This window comes from Anolis sagrei, chromosome 1, assembly GCF_037176765.1.
Source record: "Anolis sagrei isolate rAnoSag1 chromosome 1, rAnoSag1.mat, whole genome shotgun sequence".
Classification (NCBI taxonomy): Eukaryota; Metazoa; Chordata; class Lepidosauria; order Squamata; family Dactyloidae; genus Anolis; species Anolis sagrei.
Genome location: NC_090021.1, coordinates 3339760 through 3367154, shown reverse-complemented (window position 1 = coordinate 3367154; position 27395 = coordinate 3339760). Strand labels below are relative to the sequence as shown.

The following is a 27395-nucleotide window of genomic DNA, read 5'->3' as shown; positions in this document are numbered from 1 at the left end:
ACCTCATGGACCAGTCCACGCCAGAGCTCCCTGTTGGCCGTCACCACCCCCAGCTCCTTCAAGGTCAGTCCAGTCACTTCAAGGATGCCATCCATCCACCTTGCTCTTGGTCGGCCCCTCTTCCTTTTACCTTCTACTTTCCCCAGCATAATTGTCTTCTCTAGGCTTTGCTGTCTCCTCATGATGTGGCCAAAGGACTTCAGCTTTGTCTCTAGTCTCCTTCCCTCCAATGAGCAGTCGGGCTTTATTTCCTGGAGGATGGACTGGTTGGATCTTCTCGCAGTCCAAGGCACTCTCAGCACTTTCCTCCAACACCACAGCTCAAAAGCATCGATCTTCCTTCGCTCAGCCTTCCCTAAGGTCCAGCTCTCACATCCGTAGGTGACTACAGGGAAGACCATGGCTTTGACTAGGCAATGGATCTTTGTTGCCAGTCTGATGTATCTACTCTTTACTATTTTATCGAGACTGGACATTGCTCTCCTCCCAAGAAGGAAGCGTCTTCTGATTTCCTGGCCACAGTCTGCGTCTGCAGTCATCTTTGCGCGTAGAAATACAAAGTCTGTCGCTGCCTCCACATCTTCTCCCTCTATTTTCCAGTTGTCAATCATTCTTGTTGCCATAATCTTGGTTTTTTTGATGTTTATCCTGGGAGACCTGAAAGCGAGGAGGAGCTGAGGAGCCTTCTAATCAAGGTGAAAGAAGAAAGTGCAAAAGCTGGGTTGCAGCTAAACATCAAAAAAACCAAGATTATGGCAACAAGAATGATTGACAACTGGGAAACAGAGGGAGAAAATGTGGAGGCCGTGACAGACTTTGTATTTCTAGGTGCAAAGATGAGTGCAGATGCAGACTGTGGCCAGGAAATCAGGAGACGCTTCCTTCTTGGGAGGAGAGCAATGTCCAATCTCCATAAAATAGTGAAGAGTAGAGACATCACACTGGCAACCCAAGATCCATTGCCTAGTCAAAGCCATGGTCTTCCCTGTAGTCACCTACGGATGTGAGAGCTGGACCTTAGGGAAGGCTGAGCGAAGGAAGAGAGGCGCTTTTGAGCTGTGGTGTTGGAGGAAAGTGCTGAGAGTGCCTTGGACTGCGAGAAGATCCAACCAGTCCATCCTCCAGGAAAGAAAGCCCGGCTGCTCATTGGAGGGAAGGAGACTAGAGGGAAAGTTGAAGTCCTTTGGCCACATCATGAGGAGACAGCAAAGCCTAGAGAAGACAATGATGCTGGGGAAAGTGGAAGGCAAAAGGAAGAGGGGCCGACCAAGGGCAAGGTGGATGGATGGCATCCTTGAAGTGACTGGACTGACCTTGAAGGAGCTGGGGGTGGTGACGGCCGACAGGGAGCTCTGGCGTGGGCTGGTCCATGAGGTCACGAAGAGTCGGAGACGACTGAACGAATGAAAAAAAACAAATCTCAAAGCTCCCTGCTTGAGCGGTGATGGCACGATCATCAGCATAGATGAAACTCTTTGTCTCTTCTGGCAGTGGCTGGTCATTTGTGGAGATGTTGAACATGGATGGAGTTGCTTGAGCCTCTCAATGGAGAAGGGAGGGCAGCACAGTCCCTGCAGCCAAGGAAGCCTGGCAGGAGAGAGAAGGAAGGAAGGAGAAAAGGAGCCCCAAAGGGCACCAAGCCCCGCCCCTTTCTCCTGACAGGCCCCGCCCCTTTGGCCAGCCCCCGTGGCCACGCCCACTTTGCGTCAGAAAGGCGTCGCCGCCGCCATTTTTGCCAGGAGGAAGACAAGGAAGGAAGGAGAAGAAGGAGGAGGAGGAGGTGAGGGAATGGCACTGAGTCTCTCTTTCTTTCTCTCCCTCCCTCTCTGTTTTCCATCCGGGACTCATTTCAGGAGGGAGTAAAGAGGGAGGGAGGCCTTTCTTTTCAAACTCAGCCGCCTCTTTCCTGAGGGATTCCTTCCTCACTGGAGGCCAAGCCCAGAGAGAGAGACTCAGAGAGAGAGGCCCAGGCCCTTCTAGAGTCTCCCTACACAGCCTGCATTCAGTTTCCCATCCAATGAAGGGTTTTAAACTCAGTGCCTTGTGTTTTGATCCCTGGTCTGTGCATTTTAAGCTATACTAGCCGTCCCCTGCCAGGCGTTGCTGTGGCCCAGCCTGCTGATCTGGAAAATAAAGTAGTGAGAAAGTGTTGGTTTCTGATATATGTAATTTCTTTATGCTTGTGGGTAAACAATATTTAATAGAATCATAGAATCAAAGAGTTGGAAGAGACCTCATGGGCTATACACATATAGTAGAGTCTCACTTATCCAACCTTCGTTCATCCAATGTAGAATCATAGAATCAAAGAGTTGGAAGAGACCTCCTGGGCCATCCAGTCCAACCCCAATCTGCCAAGAAGCAGGAATGTTGCATTCAAACCACCCCTGACAGATGGCCACCCAGCCTCTGTTGAAAAGCTTCCAAAGAAGGAGCCTCCACCACACTCCAGGGCAGAGAGTTCCACTGCTGAACGGCTCTCACAGTCAGGAAGTTCTTCCTCATGTTCAGATGGAATCTCCTTTCCTGTAGTTTGAAGCCATTGCTCCATTGCGTCCTAGTCTCCAGGGCAGCAGAAAAACAGCTTGCTCCCTCCTCCTCCCTGTGGCTTCCTCTCACATATTTGTACATGGCTTTCATATCTCCTCTCAGCCTTCTCTTCTTCAGGCTAAACACGCCCAGCTCCTTAAGCCGCTCCTCATAGGGCTTGTTCTAAATACACCATATCACTCAGAGGCTAAATACACCATATCACTCAGAGGCTCACCAGGCTCCTCAAGCCCTATCACCATCCTCCCCTCATGTTGATTCATGTAGGAACCAATGATACTGCAAGGCATACGTTTCAAAAGATCACAAATGATTTTCGAGCTCTAGGAGCAATGCTAAAAGAATGTAATGTACAGGTGGTCTTTTCATCCCTCCTCCCTGTTGTAAGACACGGACCCACAAGAGCCAGAAAAATAGTACAGGTCAATGACTGGCTTAGAAAATGGTGTCAGGAGGAACGCTTTGGCTTCCTCGACCATGGCCTGCTATTCCAGGAGGATGGCCTACTGGCAAGGGATGGGGTGCATCTCACACAAGCAGGAAAACACTTTTTTGCTCACAGACTCGCAAACCTCATTAGACGCACTTTAAACTAGGTCCACCGGGGGAGGGGGACAACAGCCTTGCGAACGCTACTTTACCCATAATGTCTGGGAATCGCCAGAAGGCTAAACGGAGGGCTGCACAAACACAACAAGGACCACGTACCAAAAGCACAATAATCCCAATTAAACAGCTCAAGGGAAGATTCCAGGGGCTCACATGTCTTTACACTAATGCACAGAGCATGGGAAATAAACAAGACGAACTCCAACTTCTAGCACTACACCACAAATATGATATCATAGCCATCACTGAAACCTGGTGGGATGACTCCTATCGCTGGAATGTAGATATCGAGGGGTATAACCTCTTTCACAGAAACCGAACAAAGGGGAGAGGAGGCGGAGTAGCCTTATATGTCAAAAACTCTTATGCTGCAGAAGAAATTCAAGACAGCAATCTGGGAAACCAGCTTGAAATCATCTGGATAAGAATCAAGGGAACTGGGACTCAAAAAGATGTCGTTGTAGGCGTCTACTACAGACCCCCAAGCCAGGAGGAAGATCTTGATGAAGTCTTCTGCCAACAGTTGACCAAACAGGCACAGAAAAGAGATGTAGTAGTCATGGGCGATTTCAACTATCCCGATATTTGCTGGAAAACAAACTCGGCCAAGAGTACAAGGTCCAACAAATTCCTCGCTTGCCTTGCAGACAATTTCATGGTCCAGAAGGTAGAAGAGGCAACAAGGGGATTGGCTACTCTTGATCTCATCCTAACAAATACGGAGGACCTGATCGATGCGGTCGAAGTGGTAGGATCCTTAGGGGCAAGTGACCATGTGCTCCTGCAATTTGAGGTACAAAGGAAGGCCGAAACTAAGACAAGTCAAACCCGCATTTTGGACTTTAGGAGAGCTGATTTCCAAAAAATGAAGGAAACGCTGAGCAGCATTCCGTGGACACAGATACTAAAAGACAAGGGAGCTACGGATGGATGGGAACTTCTCAAGAGTGAAATACTCAAGGCGCAATTGCAAACCGTGCCAACAAAGAGAAAAAATAGGACAAGTGCAAATAAGCCAGAATGGATGTCCAAAGAACTTCTAACTGTGCTAAGACACAAAAGAGACATGCACAAGAAGTGGAAAAAGGGAGAAATCACCAAAGAAGAATTCAAACAAATGGCCAACACCTGTAGGGAAAAGGTCCGCAAAGCTAAAGCAAAAAACGAGCTCAGACTTGCCAGGGACATTAAAAACAATAAAAAGGGCTTCTATTCTTATGTCAGTAGAAAAAGGAAAAACAAGGAGGCGATAGGACCTCTTCGAGGAGAAGATGGGGCAATGCTGACAGGGGATAGGGAAAAGGCAGAACTACTTAATGCCTTCTTTGCCTCGGTCTTCTCACAAAAAGAGAGTCTTCAACCTCAGCAAGATGGAGTGGATGAGGGATTGGAGGACATCCAACCTCAAATTGGGAAAGAAGTCGTCCAGGAATACCTGGCCGCTCTTAATGAGTTCAAGTCCCCAGGACCAGATCAACTACACCCAAGAGTATTGAAGGAACTAGCGGAAGTCATTTCGGAACCATTGGCAACCATCTTTGAGAGTTCTTGGAGAACGGGAGAAGTTCCAGCAGATTGGAGGAGGGCCAATGTGGTCCCAATCTTCAAGAAGGGAAAAAAGGACGACCCAAACAACTACCGTCCGGTCAGCCTCACGTCGATACCGGGCAAGATTCTGGAAAAGATTGTTAAGGAAGTGGTCTGCAAACACTTAGAAACAAATGCAGTCATCGCTAATAGTCAACATGGATTTATCAAAAACAAGTCATGCCAGACTAATCTGATCTCTTTCTTCGATAGAGCTACAAGCTGGGTAGATGCGGGGAATGCCGTGGATGTAGCGTACCTGGATTTCAGTAAGGCCTTCGACAAGGTCCCCCATGACCTTCTGGCAAGGAAACTAGTCCAATGTGGGCTAGGCAAAACTACGGTGAGGTGGATCTGTAATTGGTTAAGTGGACGAACACAGAGAGTGCTCACTAATGCTTCCTCTTCATCTTGGAAAGAAGTGACGAGCGGAGTGCCGCAGGGTTCCGTCCTGGGCCCGGTCCTGTTCAACATCTTTATTAATGACTTAGATGAAGGGCTAGAAGGCATGATCATCAAGTTTGCAGACGACACCAAATTGGGAGGGATAGCCAATAGTCCAGAGGACAGGAGCAGAATTCAAAACGATCTTGACAGATTAGAGAGATGGGCCAAAACTAACAAAATGAAGTTCAACAGTGACAAATGCAAGATACTCCACTTTGGCAGAAAAAATGAGATGCAAAGATACAGAATGGGGGACGCCTGGCTTGAGAGCAGTACGTGTGAAAAAGATCTTGGAGTCCTCGTGGACAACAAGTTAAACATGAGCCAACAATGTGATGTGGCGGCAAAAAAAGCCAATGGGATTTTGGCCTGCATCAATAGGAGCATAGTGTCTAGATCTAAGGAAGTAATGCTACCCCTCTATTCTGCTTTGGTTAGACCACATCTGGAATATTGTGTCCAATTCTGGGCACCACAATTCAAGAGAGATATTGACAAGCTGGAAAGTGTCCAGAGGAGGGCGACTAAAATGATCAAGGGTCTGGAGAACAAGCCCTATGAGGAGCGGCTTAGGGAACTGGGCATGTTTAGCCTGAAGAAGAGAAGGCTGAGAGGAGATATGATAGCCATGTATAAATATGTGAGAGGAAGCCACAGGGAGGAGGGAGCTAGCTTGTTTTCTGCTTCCTTGGAGACTAGGACACGGAACAATGGCTTCAAACTACAAGAAAGGAGATTCCATCTGAACATTAGGAAGAACTTCCTGACTGTGAGAGCCGTTCAGCAGTGGAACTCTCTGCCCCGGAGTGTGGTGGAGGCTCCTTCTTTGGAAGCTTTTAAACAGAGGCTGGATGGCCATCTGTCAGGGGTGATTTGAATGCAATATTCCTGCTTCTTGGCAGGGGGTTGGACTGGATGGCCCATGAGGTCTCTTCCAACTCTTTGATTCTATGATTCTATGATTCTATGATTCTATGATTCTATGAAGCAGAAAACAAGCTTGCTCCCTCCTCCTCCCTGTGGCTTCCTCTCACATATTTATACATGGCTATCATATCTCCTCTCAGCCTTCTCTTCTTCAGGCTAAACATGCCCAGTTCCCTAAGCCGCTCCTCATAGGGCTTGTTCTCCAGACCCTTGATCATTTTAGTCGCCCTCCTCTGGACACATTCCAGCTTGTCAATATCTCTCTTGAATTGTGGTGCCCAGAATTGGACACAATATTCCAGATGTGGTCTAACCAAAGCAGAATAGAGGGGTAGCATTACTTCCTTAGATCTAGACACTATGCTCCTAGAAAGTGTTGGTTTCTAATATATGTAATTTATTTCTTCTGGTGGGTAAACAATATTTCTTGCTGTTTCTTTGCCAGTGTTGATGTGGAGATTGTCTGGCTTGCCTACTCTGGGACATGCAACATATCATTACCCTGAGTTCTTGTGGGTTTTTTCGGGCTATAGGGCCATGTTCTAGAGGCATTTCTCCTGACGTTTCGCCTGCATCTATGGCAAGCATCCTCAGAGGTAGTGAGGTCTGTTGGAATTAGGACAATGGGTTTATATATCTGTGGAATGGCTGGGGTGGGGCAAAGAGCTCTTCTCTGCTGGAGCTAGGTGTGAATGTTTCAACTGACCACCTTCGTTAACATTTGAAGGCCTGGCTGAGCCTGGGAAAATCTTTTGTTGAGAGGTGTTAAGATGTGCCTGGTTATATTGTCGAAGGCTTTCATGGCTGGAATCACTAGGTTATTGTGGGTTTTTTCTGGCTATAGGGCCATGTTCTAGAGGCATTTTCTCCTGACGTTTCACCTGCATCTATGGCAAGCGTCCTCAGAGGTAGTGAGGTCTGTTGGAACTAGGACAATGGTTTTATATATCTGTGGAATGACTGGGGTGGGACAAAGAGCTCTTCTCTGCTGGAGCTAGGTGGGAATGTTTCAACTGACCACTTTCGTTAGCATTTGAAGGCCTGGCTGAGCCTGGGAAAATCTTTTGTTGAGAGGTGTTAAGATGAGCCTGGTTGTATTGTGGAAGGCTTTCATGGCTGGAATCACTAGGTTCTTGTGGGTTTTTTCTGGCTATAGGGCCATGTTCCAGAGGCATTTTTCCTGACGTTTCGCCTGCATCTATGGCAAGCGTCCTCAGAGGTAGTGAGGTCTGTTGGAACTGGGGAAAAGGGTTTATATATCTGTGGAATGACCAGGTTTATATATCTGGAATGACCACAGATATATAAACTCATTTTCCTACTTCCAACAGACCTCACTACCTCTGAAGATACTTATTTATTTATTTGTTTTATTTACTTTGCTTATATACCGCTGTGAGGGGCGACTCACAGCAGTGTACAACATAGAAAGAACAAGGTTCAAAATTCAAGACACAATCTAAAATATCAATCTAGCAATAACCAAAAACATCATCATCAAAAACATCAACAGTATCAATAATACAAAAAGCCATTCGCGTCGTCTCATCGTTTAAACCACAATGCAGTATCATTATCCGTTGTTCCATTCCTGTCATCATTACCAATTATTGTATTTCTTGTTCGAACGCCTTCTTGAACAGCCAAGTCTTTAATTTCCTGCTTGCCATAGATGCAGGCGAAACGTCAGAAGAAATGCCTCTAGAACATGGCCATATAGCCCGAAAAAACCCACAACGGTTATAACTGTTATAATTGTTGTTGTGAACTGATGTTGTGTTTTGTTGTCATGTAATGCGGGCATTGAACTGTGCCTTGCTTGTGGAAGCCGCCCTGAGTCCCCCCCGGGGTGAGAAGGGCAGGGTATAAGCGACCGTAATAAATAATAAATAAATAAACTTAGTGATTCCAGCCATGAAAGCCTTCGACAATATCATTACCCTTCTTTAAGGGTCCCTTTCAAATCTATGATACTGCATCTGTCATATATATATGTGTGTGTGTGTCTGAATGGCTGGATGGCCCTTTGTCAGGAGGGCTTTGATTATGTTTTCTTGCCCTGGTGAAGGGAGTTGGACTGGGTGGCCTTAAGGCAGCATTTTTCAACCTGGGAAGTCAAGACCCCGGAGGGGGGGTCACCAGGGGGGAGTCAGAAGGGTCACCAAAGACCACCAGAAAACACAGTATTTTCTGGCTATAGGGCCAGGTTCTAGAGGCATTTCTCCTGACGTTTCGCCTGCATCTATGGCAAGCATCCTCAGAAGCAGTGAGGTCTGTTGGAAATAGGAAAATGGCTTTATATGTCTGTGGAATGGCTGGGGTGGGGCAAAGAGCTCTTCTCTGCAGAAGCTAGGTGTGAATGTTTCAGCTGATCACCTTCATTAGCATTTGAAGGCCTGGCTGAGCCTGGGGGAATATTTTGTTGAGAGGTGTTAAGATGTGCCTGGTTGTATTGTCGAAGGCTTTCATGGCTGGAATCACTAGGTTCTTGTGGGTTTTTTCGGGCTATAGGGCCATGTTCTACAGGCATTTCTCCTGACGTTTCGCCTGCATCTATGGCAAGCATCCTCAGAGGTGTGAGGTCTGTGGGAATTAGGACAATGGGTTTATATATATGTGGAATGGCTGGGGTGGGGCAAAGAGCTCTTGTCTGCTGGAGCTAGGTGTGAATGTTTCAACTGACCACCTTCGTTAGCATTTGAAGGCCTGGCTGAGCCTGGGAAAATCTTTTGTTGAGAGGTGTTAAGATGTGCCTGGTCGTTTCCTCTCTGCTGTTTTGCTGTTGTAATTTTAGAGTTTTTTAATACTGGTAGCCAGATTTTGTTGGTTTCTAATATATTTAATTTCTTTCTTCTTGTGGAAAAACATTATTTCTTGCTGTTTCTTTGCCAGTGTTGATGTGGAGATTGTCTGGTTTGCCTACTCTGGGACATACAACATATCATTGCCCTTCTTTAAGGGTCCCTTTCAAATCTATGATACTGCATCTGTCATATATGTGTGTGTGTGTGTGTGTGTGTGTGAATGGCTGGATGGCCCTTTGTCAGGAGGGCTTTGATAATATGTTCTTGCCCTGGTGAAGGGAGTTGGACTGAATGGCCTTAAGGCAGCATTTCTCAACATGGGAAGTCAAGACCTCGGGGGAGGGCGGGCCCAATTCCATCGGTGGTGAGTTTGAAATGCTCTTTGATTGTAGGTGAACAATAAAATCCCTATAACTACAACTCCCAAATGTCAAGGTCTATTTCCCCCAAACTCCATCTGTGTTCACATTTGGGCGTATTGAGTGCATGTGCCAAGTTTATTCCAGATCCATCACTGTTTGAGTCCACAGTGTTCTCTGGATGGAGGTGAACTACAACTCCCAAACTCAAGGTCAATGTCCACCAAAGCCTTCCAGTATTTTCTGTTGGTCATGGGAGTTCTGTGTGCCAAGTTTGGTTCAATTCCATCCTTTGTGGAGTTCAGAATGCTCTTTAACTATAGGTGAACTATAAATCCCAGCAACTGCAACTCCCAAATGACAAAATCATAATGTTTTGCGTGATGGTCACTCCTTGTGTTGTGAGATGTTTTGTTGGCAAAATTTGGTGTGATTTCGTTCATTAGTTCTTTTGTTTTTAAGTACTCATTATGCACAGAGCATTTATATATAGATATAGATAGAAGATAGATAGATAGATAGATAGATAGATAGATAGATAGATAGATAGAGGGCAAAAAAACGTAATCAAAGCCCTCCTGACAAAGCACCATCCAGCCATAAATATAGATAGATAGGATTCACACAAACACAGATATAGTATTGTAGTTTTGAAAGGGACCCCTAAAGAAGAACAATAATATGTTACATGTCCCAGAGAAGGCAAACCAGACAATCTCCACATCAACACTGACAAAGAAACAGCAAGGAATACTGTTTACCCACAAGCATAAAAAATTACAAATATTAGAAACCAACACTTTCTCATTACTTTATTTTCCAGATTACCAGACTGGGCCACAGCAACGCCTGGCAGGGGACGGCTAGTATGTATTTAAAAAAAACACGTTTCAATGTGCGCCTTTTATAGAAATACAGTTCAGTATTTGTATTTTGTGGAGGTTTTTTAATATTGTTTACAATGTGTTTTAGTTCTGCTCTAACCTGCCTTGAGGCACAAGGGGAGGCTGGTTAGAAACACAATTATTATTCTTTCCACAGATATATAAACCCATTTTCCTAGTTCCAACAGGCCTCTCTACCTCTGAGGACGCTTGCCATAGATGCAGGCGAAACGTCAGGAGAGAATGCCTCTAGAACAGGGGTCCACAAACTTTTTAAACAGAGGGCCAGGTCACAGTCCCTCAAACTATTGGAGGGCCGGATTATAATTTGAAAAAAAAAAAACATGAATTAATTCCTATGCACACCACATAGATTTGTAGTGCAAAAAACCACTTAAAACAATACAATAATTAAAATGAAGACCAATTTTAACAAATATAAATTTATTAGTATTTCAATGGGAAATGTGGGCCTGCTTTTGGCTGATGAGACAGGATTGTTGTTGTTGTTGTGTGCTTTCAAGTCGTTACAGACAGATTGACCCTAAGCAAGGGCCGGGTAAATGACCTTGGAGGGCCACATTCGGTCCCTGGGCCTTAGTTTGAGGACCCCTGCTCTAGAACATGGCCATATAGCCCCAAAAAACCTACAACAACCCAGTGATTCTAGCCATGAAAGCCTTTGACAATATTATTATTATTATTATTATTATTATTATTATTATTATTGGCATGGGGAGGGAGGGCTCCTTGTGCGGCTTGGGTATAGGGAATAGAATAGAGAGTATATTGAAGTTGCATCTCAGGCTGATGTGAAATCTTTCTTTTCCGGGCTTCAAACAGCCACAGAGGCACTTGTGGTTTCCTCTGAGCGCTGAGTGAAAAAGAGGAAGTATGCTTCTTGAAAAAGAGTTGAAGCACGAGAAAAGGGATCTCTTTTGGGAAGGCACGTTGGTTTTGGGGACTGCGCAGGGAGTCCCCAAAACCAAAAATTGTCCTGTCGAAGACTTTCATGGCCGGAATCACTGGGTTGCTGTGAGTTTTTCAGGCTGTATGGCGAACATGTTCCTGCAGCACTCTCTCCTGACATTTTTCCTGCTGCATCTTCAGAGGTTCAGTTGGTGGTCAAGCAAGTGGGGTGTGCATAATATCTCTGGGATGTCCAGAGAGAAACAAACAAGGAAAGAAGCCTTGTTTATGTCAAGCAATTGTTAATGTTGCGGCCTTGGGGCCCACTCCCCACACCCACGCCACATTCCCAAGCTTCTCACCCTGCCCACACCTAAGCCACCCTCACTGCCCAAGCCCCACGCCCAAGCCACATTCCAAAGCACCCCTCTCTGTCCACCAAAACTAGCTTCCCTGCACCCAAGCTGCAATCGCAAGCTGCCCTCCCTGCCCATTCTTCGCACCCAAACTGCCCTCCTTTCCCACTTACGATACCCAAGCTGCCCTTCCTGCCTACTCCCAAGATGCCCTCCCTACCTACAACAAAGTCGACCTCCCTCCCCATGCCCAGTGCGGCCTCCCTGCCCACTCCCAAGGGCCATTCCCAAGTTGCAATTCCTGCCCACTCTCCAAAACCAAGGCGCCTTCTTCCCCACACCAAATCGACCTCCCTGCACCCAAACTGCTCTCTCTGCCCACTCCCCACACCTAAGCCACCCTCACTGCCCAAGCCCCACGCACAAGCTGGCCTCCCTGCGCAGACCCCAAAACCAATGCGCCTTCCCAAAAGAGATCCCTTTTCTCGTGCTTCAACTCTTTTTCAAGAAGCATACTTCCTCTTTTTCACTCAGCGCTCGGAGGAAACCACAAGTGCCTCTGTGGCTGTTTGAAGCCCGGAAAAGAAAGATTTCACATCAGCCTGAGATGCAACTTCAATATGCTCTCTATTCCCTATATCCAAACCGCACTTGCACTCCCTCCCCATGCCCAAGGCAGCCTACCTGCCCACTCCCCACACCCAAGCCACGCTCCCAAGGATCCCTCCCTCCCCATGCCCAAGGCAGCCTACCTGCCCACTTCCCACACTCAAGCTGCCCTCCCTGCCCACTCTCCACACCCAAGCCGCCCTCCCTGCCCACTCTCCACACCCAAGCCGCCCTCCCTGCCCACTCTCCACACCCAAGCTGCACTCCCTGCCCATTCCCAAGCCACACCCCCAAGGAGCCCTCCCTCCCCGTGTCCAAGTCAGCCTCCCTGCCCACTCCTCACACCCAATGGGGAGGAGGGGGGAGCCCCCCCCCCCAAAACAAATCCTGCCAATGGCTGCAGCAGGCCTCCTCCCCATTCTCTCTTCCCCTTCCTTCCTTCCTTGTCTCAGTTTCCCAAACTGCCTTTAATCCTGCATCTTGAGCTGGGTCTCCCTCTCTCAGGTCCCACACAGCCATATAACCTGGAATATGATGGCCATGTATAAATATGTCAGGGGAGGTCAGAGGGAGGAGGGAGCAAGCTTGTTTTCTGCTGCCCTGGAGACTAGGATGAGGAACAATGGCATCAAACTACAGGAAAGGAGATTCCACTTGAACAATAGGAAGAAATTAGAAACCGTCCTGAGTGTGTGTGTCCCCCTCCCTGCCTACAACAAAGCCGCCCTCCTTCCCCATGCCCAGTGTGGCCTCCCTGTCCACTCCTCATATCCAAGCCACATTCCCAACTTGCACTTCCTGCCCACTCCCCAAAACCAATGCACCTCCATGCCTACACCCAAGCTCCCCTCCCACCCACTCCCCACATCTAAGCCACATTCCCAAATTGCACTTTCTGCCCACTCCCCAAAACCAATGCACCTCCTTGCCCACACCCAAGCTCCCCTCCCTGCCCACTCCCCACACCAAAATGCCCTCCCTGCACCCAAGCCGTATTCCCAAGCTGCTCTCCCTGCCCACCCACCCCCCCCCCCACACATTCCCAAGCTGGAGGGTTGGGCTGGATGGCCCATGAGGTCTCTTCCAACTCAATGATTCTATGAATATCAAGGCAGATAGAATCATAGAATCAAAGAGTTGGAAGAGACCTCATGAGCCATCCAGTCCAACCCCATTCTGCCAAGAAGCAGGAACATTGCATTCAAATCACCCCTGACAGATGGCCATCCAGCCTCTGTTTAAAAGAATCCAAAGAAGGAGCCTCCACCACACTCCGGGGCAGAGAGTTCCACTGCTGAACGGCTCTCACAGTCAGGAAGTTCTTCCCCATGTTCAGATGGAATCTCCTTTCTTGTAGTTTGAAGCCATTGTTTCGCATCCTAGTCTCCAGGGAAGCAGAAACAAGGTAATCCATAATATCTGCTTTGAACGGGGTTCTTTCAACATACAGCTATTGGTGAACCAGTATCTTTCTTTGTAGTCCACGATGGTACTCACTACATAGGGTACTTTGACTACTAGTTCTTGACCCAAAATCAACTTCTCGGCTTCTCCTACTGTCCTTTTTTGTCGACTTCTCCTGTTATCCCCTTTCTGTCATAATAGATATCTTCATAAAGTTATAGCCTGGCCCCCAATTTTTTCATGCTCACCAATAGTTCTCCTGGGAGGGGGGCAAACGATCCTATTCAGTCCAGTCTTCATGTCAGCCTATCTAATAACTTTTTTTTTGAAATTATTTTTACTTAGAACTAGCTGTCCCCTGCCACGTGTTGCTGTGGCCCAGTCTGTTGATCTGGAAAATAAAGTAATGAAAAAGTGTTGGTTTCTAATCTATGTAATTTCTTTATACTTGTGGGTAAACAGTATTTCTTGCTGTTACTTTGTCAGTGTTGATGTCAAGAGTGTCTGGTTTGCCCACTTTGAAACATGCAAATATAATTGTCCTTCTTTAGGGGTCCCTTTCAAATCTATGATACTATATCTCTCTGTGTGTGAATCATATCTATCTATCTATCTATCTATCTATCTATCTATCTATGGCTGGATGGCTCTTTGTCAGGAGGACTTTGATTATGTTTTCTTGCCCTGATGAAGGGAGTTGGACTGGATGGCCTTAAGTATTTTCTGTTGGTCATGGGGGTTGTGTGTGGGAAGTTTGCCCCATTTTTGTCGTTCATGGGGTTCAGAATGCTCTTTGATTAAGCAGAGGCTGGATGGCCATCTGTCAGGGGTGATTTGAATGCAATATTCCTGCTTCTTGGCAGGGGGTTGGACTGGATGGCCCATGAGGTCTCTTCCAACTCTTTGATTCTATGATTCTATGATTGTAGGTGAACTGTGAATCCCAGTGATTACAACTCCCAAAAGCCAAGGTCTATTTCCCCCAAACTCCATCTGTATTTGTATTTGGGCATATGGAATATTTGTGCCAAGTTTGGTCCAGATCCATCATTGTTTGAGTCCACAGTGCTCTCTGGATGTAGGTGAACTACAACTCCCAAACTCAAGGTCAATGCCCACGAAACCCTTCCAGTATTTTCTGTTGGTCATTGGAGAACTGTGTGCCAAGTTTGGTTCAATTCCATCACTGGTGAAGTTCAGAATGCTCTTTGATTGTAGGTGAACTATAAATCCCAGCAACTACAACTACCAAAGGACAAAATCATAATTTTTGAGTGATGGTCACTCCTTGTGTTGTGAGATGTTTTGTTGCCAAATTTGGTGTGATTTCGTTCATTGGTTCTTTTGTTTTTAAGGAACTCATTATGCACAGACGAAAAAAGACAAACTTCCAGGTCTCCCAGGATATGTTTCTAGACTATAAGTCTTTCCATTCTTGTCTTCGGGTCATCGGTCCTTTAAGGCTTTACTTTTTGACACTGGTTACTTCCTAATAATATTTATTTCCTTATTTTCATTTTCAAGAATGTTTTTAAAAATGTCCCAATTTGTTTCCTGTGTTTTGGTTTTATTATAAGACATACTCTGTGTAAGTAAATCCATATTCATAATGTCTAGTATTTTTAATATCCGGTGATCTAACGTAGGTATTTCTTTGGCTTTCCAAACCTGTGCTAATTTTTTTTTGAAATAGATTTTTATTAAACAGTTTAAAACATATATACATGGAAAGAGGGAGAATATTCAAAAAGAAGATAGAAAAGTAGGAAATACAGTCAATTAAAGAAAAAAGAGAAGAAAAATAAAACAGCAGGAAAAAGAAAAAAAATACCAAAAATAAAAAATAAAAATACAATAAAATGACTTCCATTCCAATCTCAGGATCTTGTTGTCTTTTGTTTCATTATTATTTACCTCTTCTTTGTTTCTTTCTCTTTTCTATTCTTTTCATAGTCATAAAAGAGAACCCAGTCTGTCCTTTTTATAGATTTCCCGGTATTTTTCTTTAACAAAAAAGTTAACTCATCCATATCTCTTATTTCTTTTACCTTATTCACCCACTCATTTGTTCTTTTTTCAAAAACTTTGCAAAAATAATTCTAGCCGTTGTTGTAACATAAGTCAGTAATTTATCTTCATTTTCATCCTATTGTAGTTCCGAGTCAGTGAAGCCCAACAGATAGTATTCTGATTTTTTCTTAAACTTTTTGTTTAAACTTTTTTGTGTTTCCTCATCGATTAAAGACCAATATTTGATTGTTTCCTTACAAATCCACCACATGTGATAGAATATACTAGAATGTATTATTATTATTATTATTATTAACTTTATTTGTACCCCGCTAGCATCTCCCGAAGGACTCGATGCGGCTTACACAGGCCGAAGCCTCAAACACAATACAAAAGAAAACATATCACAGCAATAAACAAGCAAATCAAAACAATTAAGCAAAATAAACAACAATGACATACATCAAGACACTATTAAAACTGGTTCGGCCGGCGCAATGGGGTACAGGGTTAAAAGTGCTGATATGGCAGGAGGAACGTAGGATTAAAGTGTGATGTGCAGCAACATTTGTTGTACTAAAGTGCTTCCAGGACTTGGGATGGGGATTCCTAGTTTGGGAAGGCACAACGGAACAGCCAAGTTTTTAAATTCCTTTTGAAAACGGCTAGAGTGGGGGCCTGTCTGAGATCTTTTGGGAGGGCGTTCCAAAGTCTGGGGGCCGCCACGGAAAAGGCCCTGTCACGCGTCCCCACCAAGCGCGCTTGCGACGTGGGTGGGATCACGAGCAGGGCCTCTCCGGATGACCGTAACGAGCGTGTGGGTTCGTAGATGGAGATGCGGTCACGCAGGTAGGGTGGTCCCAAACCGTTCAGGGCTTTATAGGTGAGCACCTGCACCTTGAATTGGGCCCGGAAGATAAATGGCAGCCAGTGGAGCTCCTTAAACAGAGGGGTAGACCTCTCTTGATAATGAGCTCCGGTTAGCATCCTGGCTGCTGCACGTTGGACCAATTGCAGTTTCCGGGCCGTCTTCAAGGGTAGCCCCACGTAGAGCGCATTGCAGTAATCCATTCTAGAGGTGACCAAGGCGTGGACCACCCCGGCCAGATCAGCCTTCACGAGGTATGGTCGCAGTTGGCGCACAAGTCTCAGTTGCGCAAAGGCCCTCCCGGATACCGCCGACACCTGAGCTTCAAGTGTAAGCGAGGAATCCAAGAGGACGCCCAAACTGCGGACCTGTGGCTTCAGGGGGAGTGTAACCCCGTCCAACACAGGTAACCACCCTATACCCCGATTCGGTTTACGATCGACCAGGAGGACCTCTGTCTTGTCGGGATTGATCTTCAGCTTGTTCTTCCTCATCCAGATCGACACAGCGGCCAGGCACTCACCTAGCACCTGAGAAGCCTCCTTGGAATTAGGTGGAAAGGAGTAGTAGAGTTGTGTGTCATCTGCGTAGAGATGGCACCCAACTCCAAAACCCCGGATGACCTCTCCCAGCGGTTTCATGTAGATGTTAAAAAGCATGGGAGACAAAATAGAGCCTTGCGGGACCCCACAGGTCAAAGGCCAGGGGTCAGAGCAGGCCTCTCCCAGCTTCACCATCTGAGTTCGTCCCTCCAGGAAGGACTGGAGCCACGACAGAACCGTGCCCCCAAGGCCCATCCCGGAGAGACGACCCAGAAGGATACCATGATCGATGGTATCGAAAGCCGCTGAGATGTCCAGGAGAACCAGCAGAGTCACACTCCCCCTGTCTAGCTCTCTGCGGAGGTCATCCACCAAGGCGACCAAGGCTGTCTCGGTGCCATGGCCAGGCCTGAAACCAGACTGTGACTGATCTAGGTAGTTGGTATCGTCTAGGAAACCCTGAAGCTGAGAGGCGACCACCCTCTCCAGCACCTTTCCCAAAAAGGGGAGGTTGGAGATCGGCCTGTAATTATTCAACACCGAGGAGTCAAGGGAAGCTTTTTTGATAAGTGGGCGAACCACGGCCTGCTTCAGGTTAGATGGAAAAATTCCTTGCTCCAACGATGTATTGATAATTGGTACAAACCAGTCAAGCAACCCCCCTCTGGCTGATTTAATGAGCCAGGATGGGCATGGGTCCAGGGATGAGGTGGTCGCTCTCACAGCCCCAAGGATCTCCTCAACGGTTTCAGGAAGAACAAGCCTAAAAGAATCCCATAAAACCGGACAAGCAGGTGCCTCCGTCACCTCTTCTGGCACTGCGATGGAATTGGAGTCGAGCTCGAGGCGTATCTGGGCGACTTTATCTGCAAAATGGTGTGCGAAATCGCGACACCGAGCTGCGGGGTCGTCGGGGAGCTCCTCCACCGCTGGAGGGTGGAGGAGTTCACCCACGACCCGAAACAGCTCCGATGATCTATTTGCTGCAGATGCTATACGGGTGGTCGTGAATGACTTCCTGGCCGCCCGTATAGCCGCGGAGTATGCCTTAAGGGAGGCTCTAGCCCGTGTTCGGTCAGACACGTCTCGAGATTTCCTCCATTTGCGCTCTAGCCCCCTTCTCGTATGCTTCATCACGGCCAACTCCTCGGTGAACCAAGGAGATGGCCTGTCACGACGCAACGAGATGGGGCGTTCGGGTGCGATCGTATCTAACGCCCTGGCCATCTCCCCGTTGTAGAGAGTTACTAAGGCGTCGATAGAATCGCCAGGCTCCAAAGCAGGAAGAACCCCAAGATTCCTCAGGAATCCGTCCGGATCCATCAGTCTCCTAGGGCGGACCATCTTAATTTGTCCTCCACCCCTGGGGGGGTTTAGGGTCGCAGTAAGTCTAAATGTGATCAGATGATGGTCAGACCATGACACTGGAAGGATGTAACCTGTGCTAATTTAATTCTCGCTGCTGTAACTAAATAAAAGAATATCTTATTAGTGTTGTTATCCGTGGCAAAGTCTGTTGTGCCCAATAAAAAGTATTCCGGTTTAAAGTCATATTTGATTTGTAGAATTAATTCTATTTTTTTGTAAATCTGATGCCAAAAAGTTTTTATTCTTGTACACTTCCACCACATGTGGATAAAGTCTCCTCTGTGTTTGCCACATTTCCAACATTTCCCTTCTATCCTTCCTTTATTGAATTTAGATATCTGTGCTGGAATTAAATACCATCTATGAAAGAGTTTTAACCAATTTTCTTTAAGCTCGGTGGAGTATGTGTACTTTAATTTCCTTAACCATATCTCTTCCCATTCTGAAAAGCTAATAGAGCGGCCTATGTCGTTGGCCCATTTTATCATGGTTTCTTTTACCAATTCCCCTTCCATTGACCATTTCAGCAGCTGCTGGTATATTTTTCTAATTCGCTTTGTTTCTGATTTTATTATTTTATCCCAGAAGGTTTCTTCCATTTCGAAACTTCTTCTTCCCTCCTTGGTGGCCACTTACCTGGCCGTACTCATCCACGGCTCCATCCCACACTTCCTCTTCCTCTCGTTCCTTCAGTATTTTGAGGACATTCGTGCACACTGGTTCCTTTCCAGTCTTGGGCTGTCCTCTTTCTCTTATTTCTCCTTTCCATCTGTATTCTTTTTTCCTGCTGGCTCCTTCTTTTGTCTCTTTAATCCAGAGTCTTGTCACTTACTTAAGCGATCCTTTGTAGTCCGAGAATGATGTTCCTCCAAGTGTAGTGTCGTGACGGTGGGTCCGTAGGTGGCTGTGGAGCCCTGTTCTTGATTTGCATGTTCTCCCGCAATGAGGGCATTGGTTTCCAGGTTAAAGGCTGGTATGAATGGAGGGCAAAAGGAAGGTATGAATGGAGGGCAAAAGGGAGAAACTTGTCAAGAGGAAGGAGGTGTGTCAAGCCAACCCTGACCGGGACGGTCAGGGTTGGCTTGACACACCTCCTTCCTCTTGGCAAGTTTCTGCCTTTTGCCCTCCAGTCATACCTCTTTGAATTCAGCAGCACTGCTGGTCACAGCTGACCTCCAGTTAGCACACTCAATGGCCAGGGCTTCCCAGTTCTCAGTGTCTGTGCCACAGTTTTTAAGGTTGGCTTTAATCCCAACTTTAAATCTCTTTTCCTGTCCACCAACATTATGTTTCCCGTTCTTAAATTGGGAGTATAGTAACTGCTTTGGGAGACTGTATTATTTTCATAAACATAATTTGGAAGTAAAATTGGATTTTAGAAATCCTTCATCCACTGTGCCATAAGGGTGGCTTGGGTTTTAATATTCTCCTTCTTTCCATGCTGGTAGAAAGACTATTAAGTAAGTGGTATTTATTTATTTATTTATTTATTTATAGTGGTATGTATTTATTTATTTATTTATTTATTTATTTATTTATAGTGTCAACCAGACATTTTTTCCGTAATTCTATGCAAAATAAGTCTCTCTAGAACTTTGTAGAGGTGGCACAACAGGGAGATGGGTCTGTAGCTTTTTGGATCATTACGGTCTTTGCCTGGCTTCAAGATGGCGATGACTCTTGCTTTCCTCCAGATTTTGGGGATCTGACAGGATGCCGTGCAGTTGTTCATCAGCTCCAGCAGCCAGCGCCTTGCTTTTGGGCCAAAGTTCTTGATTTGTTCCATCCGTAGATCATCCAGGCCAGCTGCTTTGCCATTTTTACATTTATTGAGAGCCATGTCCAATTCAGTAGTTGTAAAGGGTGTAAAGGGAGTGTGGTGGAGGCTCCTTCTTTGGAAGCTTGTAAACAGGCTGGATAGCCATCTGTTGGGGGTGCTTTGAATGCGATTTTCCTGCGTCTTGGCAGAATGGGGTTGAACTAGATGGCCCATGAGGTCTCCACCTCAATAAGTCTATGATTCTATGATACCAGAGAGGGGGGGTGTACCGGAGTTGATTATAAATTTAAAATATGAAAATCGTGACATTTTTAAAGAAACTGGAAGCTGGCCTTGGCATACTTGACAGGCGATCTGAAGAAATAAAAACAAGAAGAATTAATTGAGCTAGAAATACAGAGGATTAAATAAATTGTGTATAAAGGTTCAGTGACGGAAATCAAGGTAGTGGGTAGGTTGTGGGGTTACTGTACTGTGGGTGGTGGGTTGTCTTTGTATGTGTATGTTTGTAAAATACTGTACAATGCTAGGTAAAATCTAAAAAAAGAAATACAAATGTCCGCCTCTTTCCTCCATTAAAATCTTTTTAAAACCTATCTATGCCATCTAGCTTATGGAGAGGTGGAGGATTAATATACTTTTACATATATCCCTGCCTTGATCTACCTCAGCCCGCTGGACGTGCAATAGTATTTTCTTTTAATGTATTAAAATTTAATGTATTAAATTTTAATGTATTTAATTATTTAAGATTGTCTGCACATGTCGTGACCCAGAGTCCAAAGATTGTCCAACACAGCTAGTAAGGGATTAACAGAGTCTTTAATAGGTCTTTAACAAGGCTAATAGCACTTAAACTGCAGTACTGATTAGCAACACAAAAGCCTTCAAGCAGGTAAACAAAGAGGGGGAAAAGCCAGGCTTTCCCAGAACTCAGTCACTTGGAAAAGGAAAGCTGGAACAAAACTGGCAATAGCAGATGCGTAGTCAAACAGTCCTGGATCATACATGGAATAAGGCAGCAAGAAGAGTCCCAAAAGGCAGATGGTGTGGCCAAGAAATGTTCCGAAGTCAAGGGCAAGGCGAAGTCACTCACGTAGTCCAATCCAGAGTCGAGGCACACGGTAACATGATAGCTGTATTCCCAGGACCCAAACGAAGGTAAGGCAGCACAAAATACCCGATACAACGCTTTGTCCTCTGAAAAACTACCCATCCCAAAGCCCTCATTTTATCAGCAGTCGCTGTCGCTAGATTGACTATCATCACTTACACCTGGATCATTATCTTCAGCTGCTGGCTCATTACTTCGCCAGAGCTGCCAGCGTTGGTCTTGTCTAGAATCCTCCCAAGAAGTACCTGCCTGCCATGTATCATGAAACCCCTCAAATTCATCGCTAGACGTGGGCTGTGTACATATGTCCTGAATTTCCCTAACCCGAGTCCAATCCAACTCTTCCATTTCCCCATCACTGGATCCCTGTTCATCCGAACTGTAATTATCGGCTATGTCTTTAAGCCGCTTGCTCATTAACTCCTCATCACTGTCAGTCTCACTGGCAAAGCATTTTATTCCCCTGTGATCCACTACTTCTATGTCTTCGGGTCCAAACCCTGCAAAGTCATCAGAATCACTGGGTGCCATAATAACATCCCTAATGCGTTCCAGCTGACGCTGCTCCTCCTCCAACTGTGCATCACTGCTTCTCCTCCTTCTCCTAATAGTAGCTTCACTATCAGGACGCTGAGTTACAACAACACATTCATCTCTCTCCAAAAACTTCTATCTTAGTTCCATGTCAGCTTGTCATGCCCAGCATTCTTTTTAAAAAAAAATTAATTATTACATTTGGCCCATCCATAGGTTTTTAAACATGTCGTGTTACTGTTAATGTTTATTGCTTATTTTTGCTAATGAGTTATTTATTGTTTTGTATTATTGTTGTTATTGTTTATTGTATTGTGGGCTCGGCCTCGTGTAAGCCGCACCGAGTCCCTTGGGGAGATGGTAGTGGGGTACAAATAAAATTATTATTATTATTATTATTATTATTATTATTATTATTATTATGTATTGTGTTTCATTTGTATGACTCCTTATGTTACATTATGTTTACTTAATTTAATTCTCGGCTAATTTTTGGTTGGTTTTATAAGTTATAATGAGATTATTATATTCCTTGTTTATGTCTTTATTGCTATGTGGCTGTTCTTGGCATTGAATGTTTCCCATTTTTATTATTTCCTGGAAACCACCCTGAGTTCCCTCACCTCAGGGAGAGTGTTGTAGTTGAGTCTCCTAGTAACGTAACCACTGATGATAGGAGTAGTAGAGGAGGGAAGAGAGGTGCTCAGAGTTTGGATGAGGAGCAACAAAGAACGAGAGTTAGGGAGATATTCATGTCTCCTACAAATGATGACTCATTTGAGGGTTTCTCAGAAGGGGAAATGGAGGAGGAAGGAGATGAAGGCAGGGGTTTAAAACGGATTACTCAGGAGCAGGCGTTTGACAAAGAGCGTCAGAGGAAACGGATCCGTGATATACTTACTGCTCCAACTGAAGAAGAAGAGTTTATGGGCTTCACTAGAAGTGATGAGTCTGGGAGTAGTGATGAGGAGGAGGATGGGTTGGATTGGACTTGTTTGCAAGAAGTCAGAGATGTGTGTACACAACCTACGTCCAGAGATACTTTCAAGGGGTTTTCTGGGGACTGGCAATCTGGTGATACATGGGGAGACCTAAGTCTTGATAAGAGATGGAAAAGTTGGTGAGAGGGGCGTTGGCGTTCAGCTGTGGAGGCTAGAGCAGCTGATAGCGATGAGTAAAGGGCAGAGGACGGTTCATCAACAGATAATGAGTTGTAAAATAAATGTAGGCACTGGAGTAATGGGACTTTGCAGAGGCAAAGTGTTGGATTCGTGCCTGGGTCTTTGTTGCTGCCGTTTCTCTTGTTGGGTCCTGGAACTACAGGTTGCTGCTTTCTCCGTGTATCGACTGGCTTTGGATTCCTGTAAGTACTGACTTCCCCTCTTCTTGACTTCGGATTGCCTGGAAAACGATGCTGCTTCTTGGACTCTAATATCTTTGACTTCAGACTGTTTTTGGACTGCGGCTTTGTGTTCTTCCACCTTGTTTACTTGCATACCTTGAACTCTGTGATTTTGGAGCATTTTGCTCAACCTTTTGTTTATCCCAGATTATTTGCAGGTTTGCTTTGTTCTGTTAGAAATGTAATATAATTGACTGGATGCCCTGTCACGACATATAAATAAATAAATAAAATCCGGATTATTTGCCAAGTTAAGTTTTTGTCTTGAAAACTGCTTGAAACCTTTTTGTTTTGGCCAGGGACACTGAAGTAAGTGTCCCTGAGTCCTTTTTGTTGCCTTAATAAACTTTGTTTGGACCTTATCCCTGTGTCTGGCTCTTTAAAGGCGTCTGGATCCCGACAGAGAGAGGGCGGGTAATAAATGCATCCTCCTCCTCCTCCTCCTCCTCCTTCTTCTTATTATTATATTTATACCCTGCTTTATCTTGCCAAAGGGAAATAAACATTAGGAGTCCCCCTTTCTTCCTTCCTTCTTTCATTCTTTCGTTTCTCCAACCTTTCCTTTCCTTTTTTCCTTTCTCAATTCATTCCCTTCTTGTTTAAGAATCAGTGGTTGCCTTTGTTGACATCAGTGTATGTGTTTGAGACCCAGATGTCTGCCTTTCTTGGTATTCCCATTTTCCATGTGACCCATGAAGGGAAGCGGGGAAAGTATTGAAAGTAAAGAAGATTCCTGGCTTTCATCACTGATCTTTTGCTTCTTTCTTCACCAGGGAAATGAGGATTCTATGGAGCCAACTCTTGGGTGCAGTAAGGAAACCATTAATATAGGAAGAAGGAAGAAACAATCTCACTGTGATGATCTTGCCGATTCTTGACTTCACTTACAGATAAGAAAGGAAATAAGTAGTGCCAAATATCTGTATTGCCGTTCATCACGCATATGAATATTGACATGGAGGAGAAAGCATTTAAATGCCTGGAGTGCGGAAAGAGTTTTACTCAAAGGGAAAATCTGGAGCAACATGAAAGGACTCACACTGGGGAGAAACCCTATAAATGCCTAGAGTGTGGACAGAGCTTCAATCATAATTCACGTCTACGTTTGCATCAAAGGACTCATACTGGGGAGAAACCCTATAAATGCCTAGAGTGTGGACAGAGCTTCAGTCAGAATGGAAGTCTACGTGTGCATCAAAGGACTCACACTGGGGAGAAACCCTATGCATGCCTAGAGTGTGGAAAGAGCTTCAGTGAGAATGGAAAGCTGCGTGTGCATCAAAGGACTCACACTGGGGAGAAACCCTATGCATGCCTGGAGTGTGGAAAGAGCTTCAGTGAGAATGGAAGTCTACAGGTCCATCAAAGGACTCACACTGGGGAGAAACCTTATAAATGCCTTGAGTGTGGACAGAGCTTCAGTCAGAGTGGAAGTCTACGTGTGCATCAAAGGTTTCACACTGGGGAGAATCCCTATGCATGCCTAGAGTGTGGACAAAGCTTCCCCCGTAATTCATATCTACGTTCACATCAAAGGACTCACACTGGGGAGAAACCCTATAAATGCCTGGAGTGTGGAAAGAGGTTCGTTGACAGTGGACATCTACGAAGACATCAAAGGACTCACACTGGGGAGAAACCCTATAAATGCTTGGAGTGTGGACAAACCTTCACTCAGAATTCACATTTACAGAAGCATCAAAGGACTCACACTGGGGAGAAACCCTATAAATGCCTGGAGTGTGGACGGAGCTTCACTGAGAATGAAAATCTACGTTTGCATCAAAGGACTCACACTGGGGAGAAACCCTATAAATGCCTGGAGTGTGGACAGAGCTTCACTCGTAATTCCAGTCTATGTTTGCATCAAAGGACTCACACTGGGGAGAAACTCAATGCATGCCTGGAGTGTGGAAAGAGCTTCACTGATAATAGAAGTCTACATAGACATCAAAGAACTCACACTGGGGAGAAACCCTATGCATGCCTGGAGTGTGGACAGAGCTTCACTCGTAATTCTGGTCTACGTTTGCATGAAAGGACTCACACTGGGGAGAAACCCTATAAATGCCTAGAATGTGGACAGAGCTTCACTTGCAATTCACGTCTACATGTGCATCAAAGGATTCACACTGGGGAGAAACCTTATACGTGCCTGGAATGTGGAGAAAGCTTCATTGAGAGTGGAAATCTACGTTCGCATCAAAGGAGTCACACTGGGGAGAAACCCTATAAATGCCTGGAGTGTGGACACAGCTTTATTAATAGTGGGAATCTACGTGTGCATCAAAGGACTCACACTGGGGAGAAACCTTATACATGCCTTGAGTGTGGACAGAGCTTCGCTCACAATTCAAGTCTACGTTTGCATCAAATGACTCACACTGGGGAGAAACCCTATGAATGCCTAGAATGTGGACAGGGCTTCGCTTGTAATTCACGTCTACATGTGCATCAAAGGACTCACACTGGGGAGAAACCCTATACATGCCTGGAGTGTGGACAGAGCTTTACTGGGAGTGGAAATCTACGTGTGCATCAAAGGATCCACACTGGGGAGAAACCCTATACATGCCTGGAATGTGGACAGAGCTTCACTCAGAGTGGAAATCTACGATCGCATCAAAGGATCCACACTGGGGAGAAACCCTATACATGCCTGGAGTGTGGAGAGCGCTTCAGTAAAAATGCAAGTCTACGTTCTCATCAAAGGACGCACACTGGGGAGAAACCCTAAACATGCCTGGAGTGTGGACAGAGCTTCACTCAGAGTTCAGGTCTACATACACATCAACGGATTCATGTAGGGGAGAAATCCTAGAAATGCATGGAGTGTGGACAGAGCTTCACTCATTATTTAGATCTATGCTTGCATCAAAGGACTCACACTGGGGAGAAACCCTATAAATGCCTGGAATGTTGAAAGATCTTCACTGATAATTTAAGTCTACAAAGACATCAAAGAACTCACACTGGGAAGAAACCTTATACATTCCTGGACTGTGGACAGAGCTTCACTTGGGTTGAAGTCTATGTTCACATCAAAGGATTCACACTTTGAAAAAAGCTTATACATTACTGGAGTGAAGCTTTGTCTGGAGTGTGGACAGAGCATCACTTGTAGTTCAAGTCTATGTTCGCATCAAAGGACCCATAATGGGGAGAAACTCCAGAAATGCATGGAGCGTGGAAAGAGCTTCTCTGAGAGTTCAAATCTACATAGACATAGAATTCACATCAGAAAGAACAGTATTATTTGACCCCAGAGAGACTCCCTAAAATAGAATTTTCCGAACTTTTCATGTTGGTGACCGTACCCAGTTGCTGAAGCTGGGGGATACCTGCTCGGACCCCTGGCCTTTGACCTGTGGGGTCCCACAAGATTCTATTCTTTCCCACATGCTTTTTAATATCTACATGAAACCTCTGGACAAGGTCATCCGGAGTTTTGAAGTTCGTTGTCATCTCTATGCAGATGACACGCAACTCTAATATTCCTTCCCACCAAAATCCAAGGAAGCCTCTTGGGTCCTGGACCAGTGCCTGGCTGTTGTGATGGGCTGGATGAGGGCCAACAGGTTGAAACTGAATCCTGATAAGACAGAGGTCCTCCAGGTCAGTCACTTGGCCGAACGGGGTATAGGATGGCAACCTGTGTTTGACGGGGTTACACTTCCCTTGAAGACACAGGTTCGCAGTCTGGGGGTCCTTCTAGACTCAGAGCTGAACCTTGAGGCTCAGGTGTTGGCAGTGGCCGGGAGGGCCTTTGCACAGTTAAAACTTGTGTGCCAACTGCGACCGTACCTCGAGAAGTCTGACTTGACCATGGTGGTCCACGCCTTAGTTACCTCAAGATTGGACTACTGTAATGCACTCTACGTAGGGCTGCCCTTGAAGACGGTTCGGAAACTACGGCTGGTGCAAAGGTCGGCAGCTAGATTAATAACACTGTTCAACGGAGAAAAAGTTGCGGGCCTGAAAATAGTTGTTCTTTTATGATTTTGGGGTGCTTAAAATGGAAATGACATTTAAAAATGTATATTGGCTCTAGTTTTTATGATATAAGCAATCACGTGATCACGTATGGTTGAAAAAATGCATGTTGCGACTTACACTATGGAAGATTCTAGAAAGTTGGAGGCCTGAGAATAGCTGTTCTTTTATGATTTTGGGGTGCTGAAAACGAAAATGACATTTATAAATATATATTGGCTCTAGTTTTTATGATATAAGCAATCACGTGATCATGTATGGTTGAAAAAATGCATGTTGCGACTTACACTATGGAAGATTCTAGAATACTTTAGAAAGTTTGATGACGCAGTATTAGTG

At 45.4% G+C, this 27395-nt stretch overlaps 1 protein-coding gene across 1 annotated transcript; it reads left to right on the top strand.

Annotated features, from left to right (window-relative positions):
- Positions 1–1745: 1745 nt before the first annotated feature.
- LOC132761695 (zinc finger protein 658B-like) lies at positions 1746–26099 on the top strand. Its single transcript, XM_067471819.1, has 2 exons — positions 1746–1780; positions 23837–26099. The coding sequence occupies exon 2, from the start codon at positions 24007–24009 to the stop codon at positions 25798–25800; it is 1794 nt and encodes a 597-aa protein (XP_067327920.1). The 5' UTR covers positions 1746–1780; positions 23837–24006; the 3' UTR covers positions 25801–26099.
- The last annotated feature ends 1296 nt before the right edge of the window (positions 26100–27395 follow it).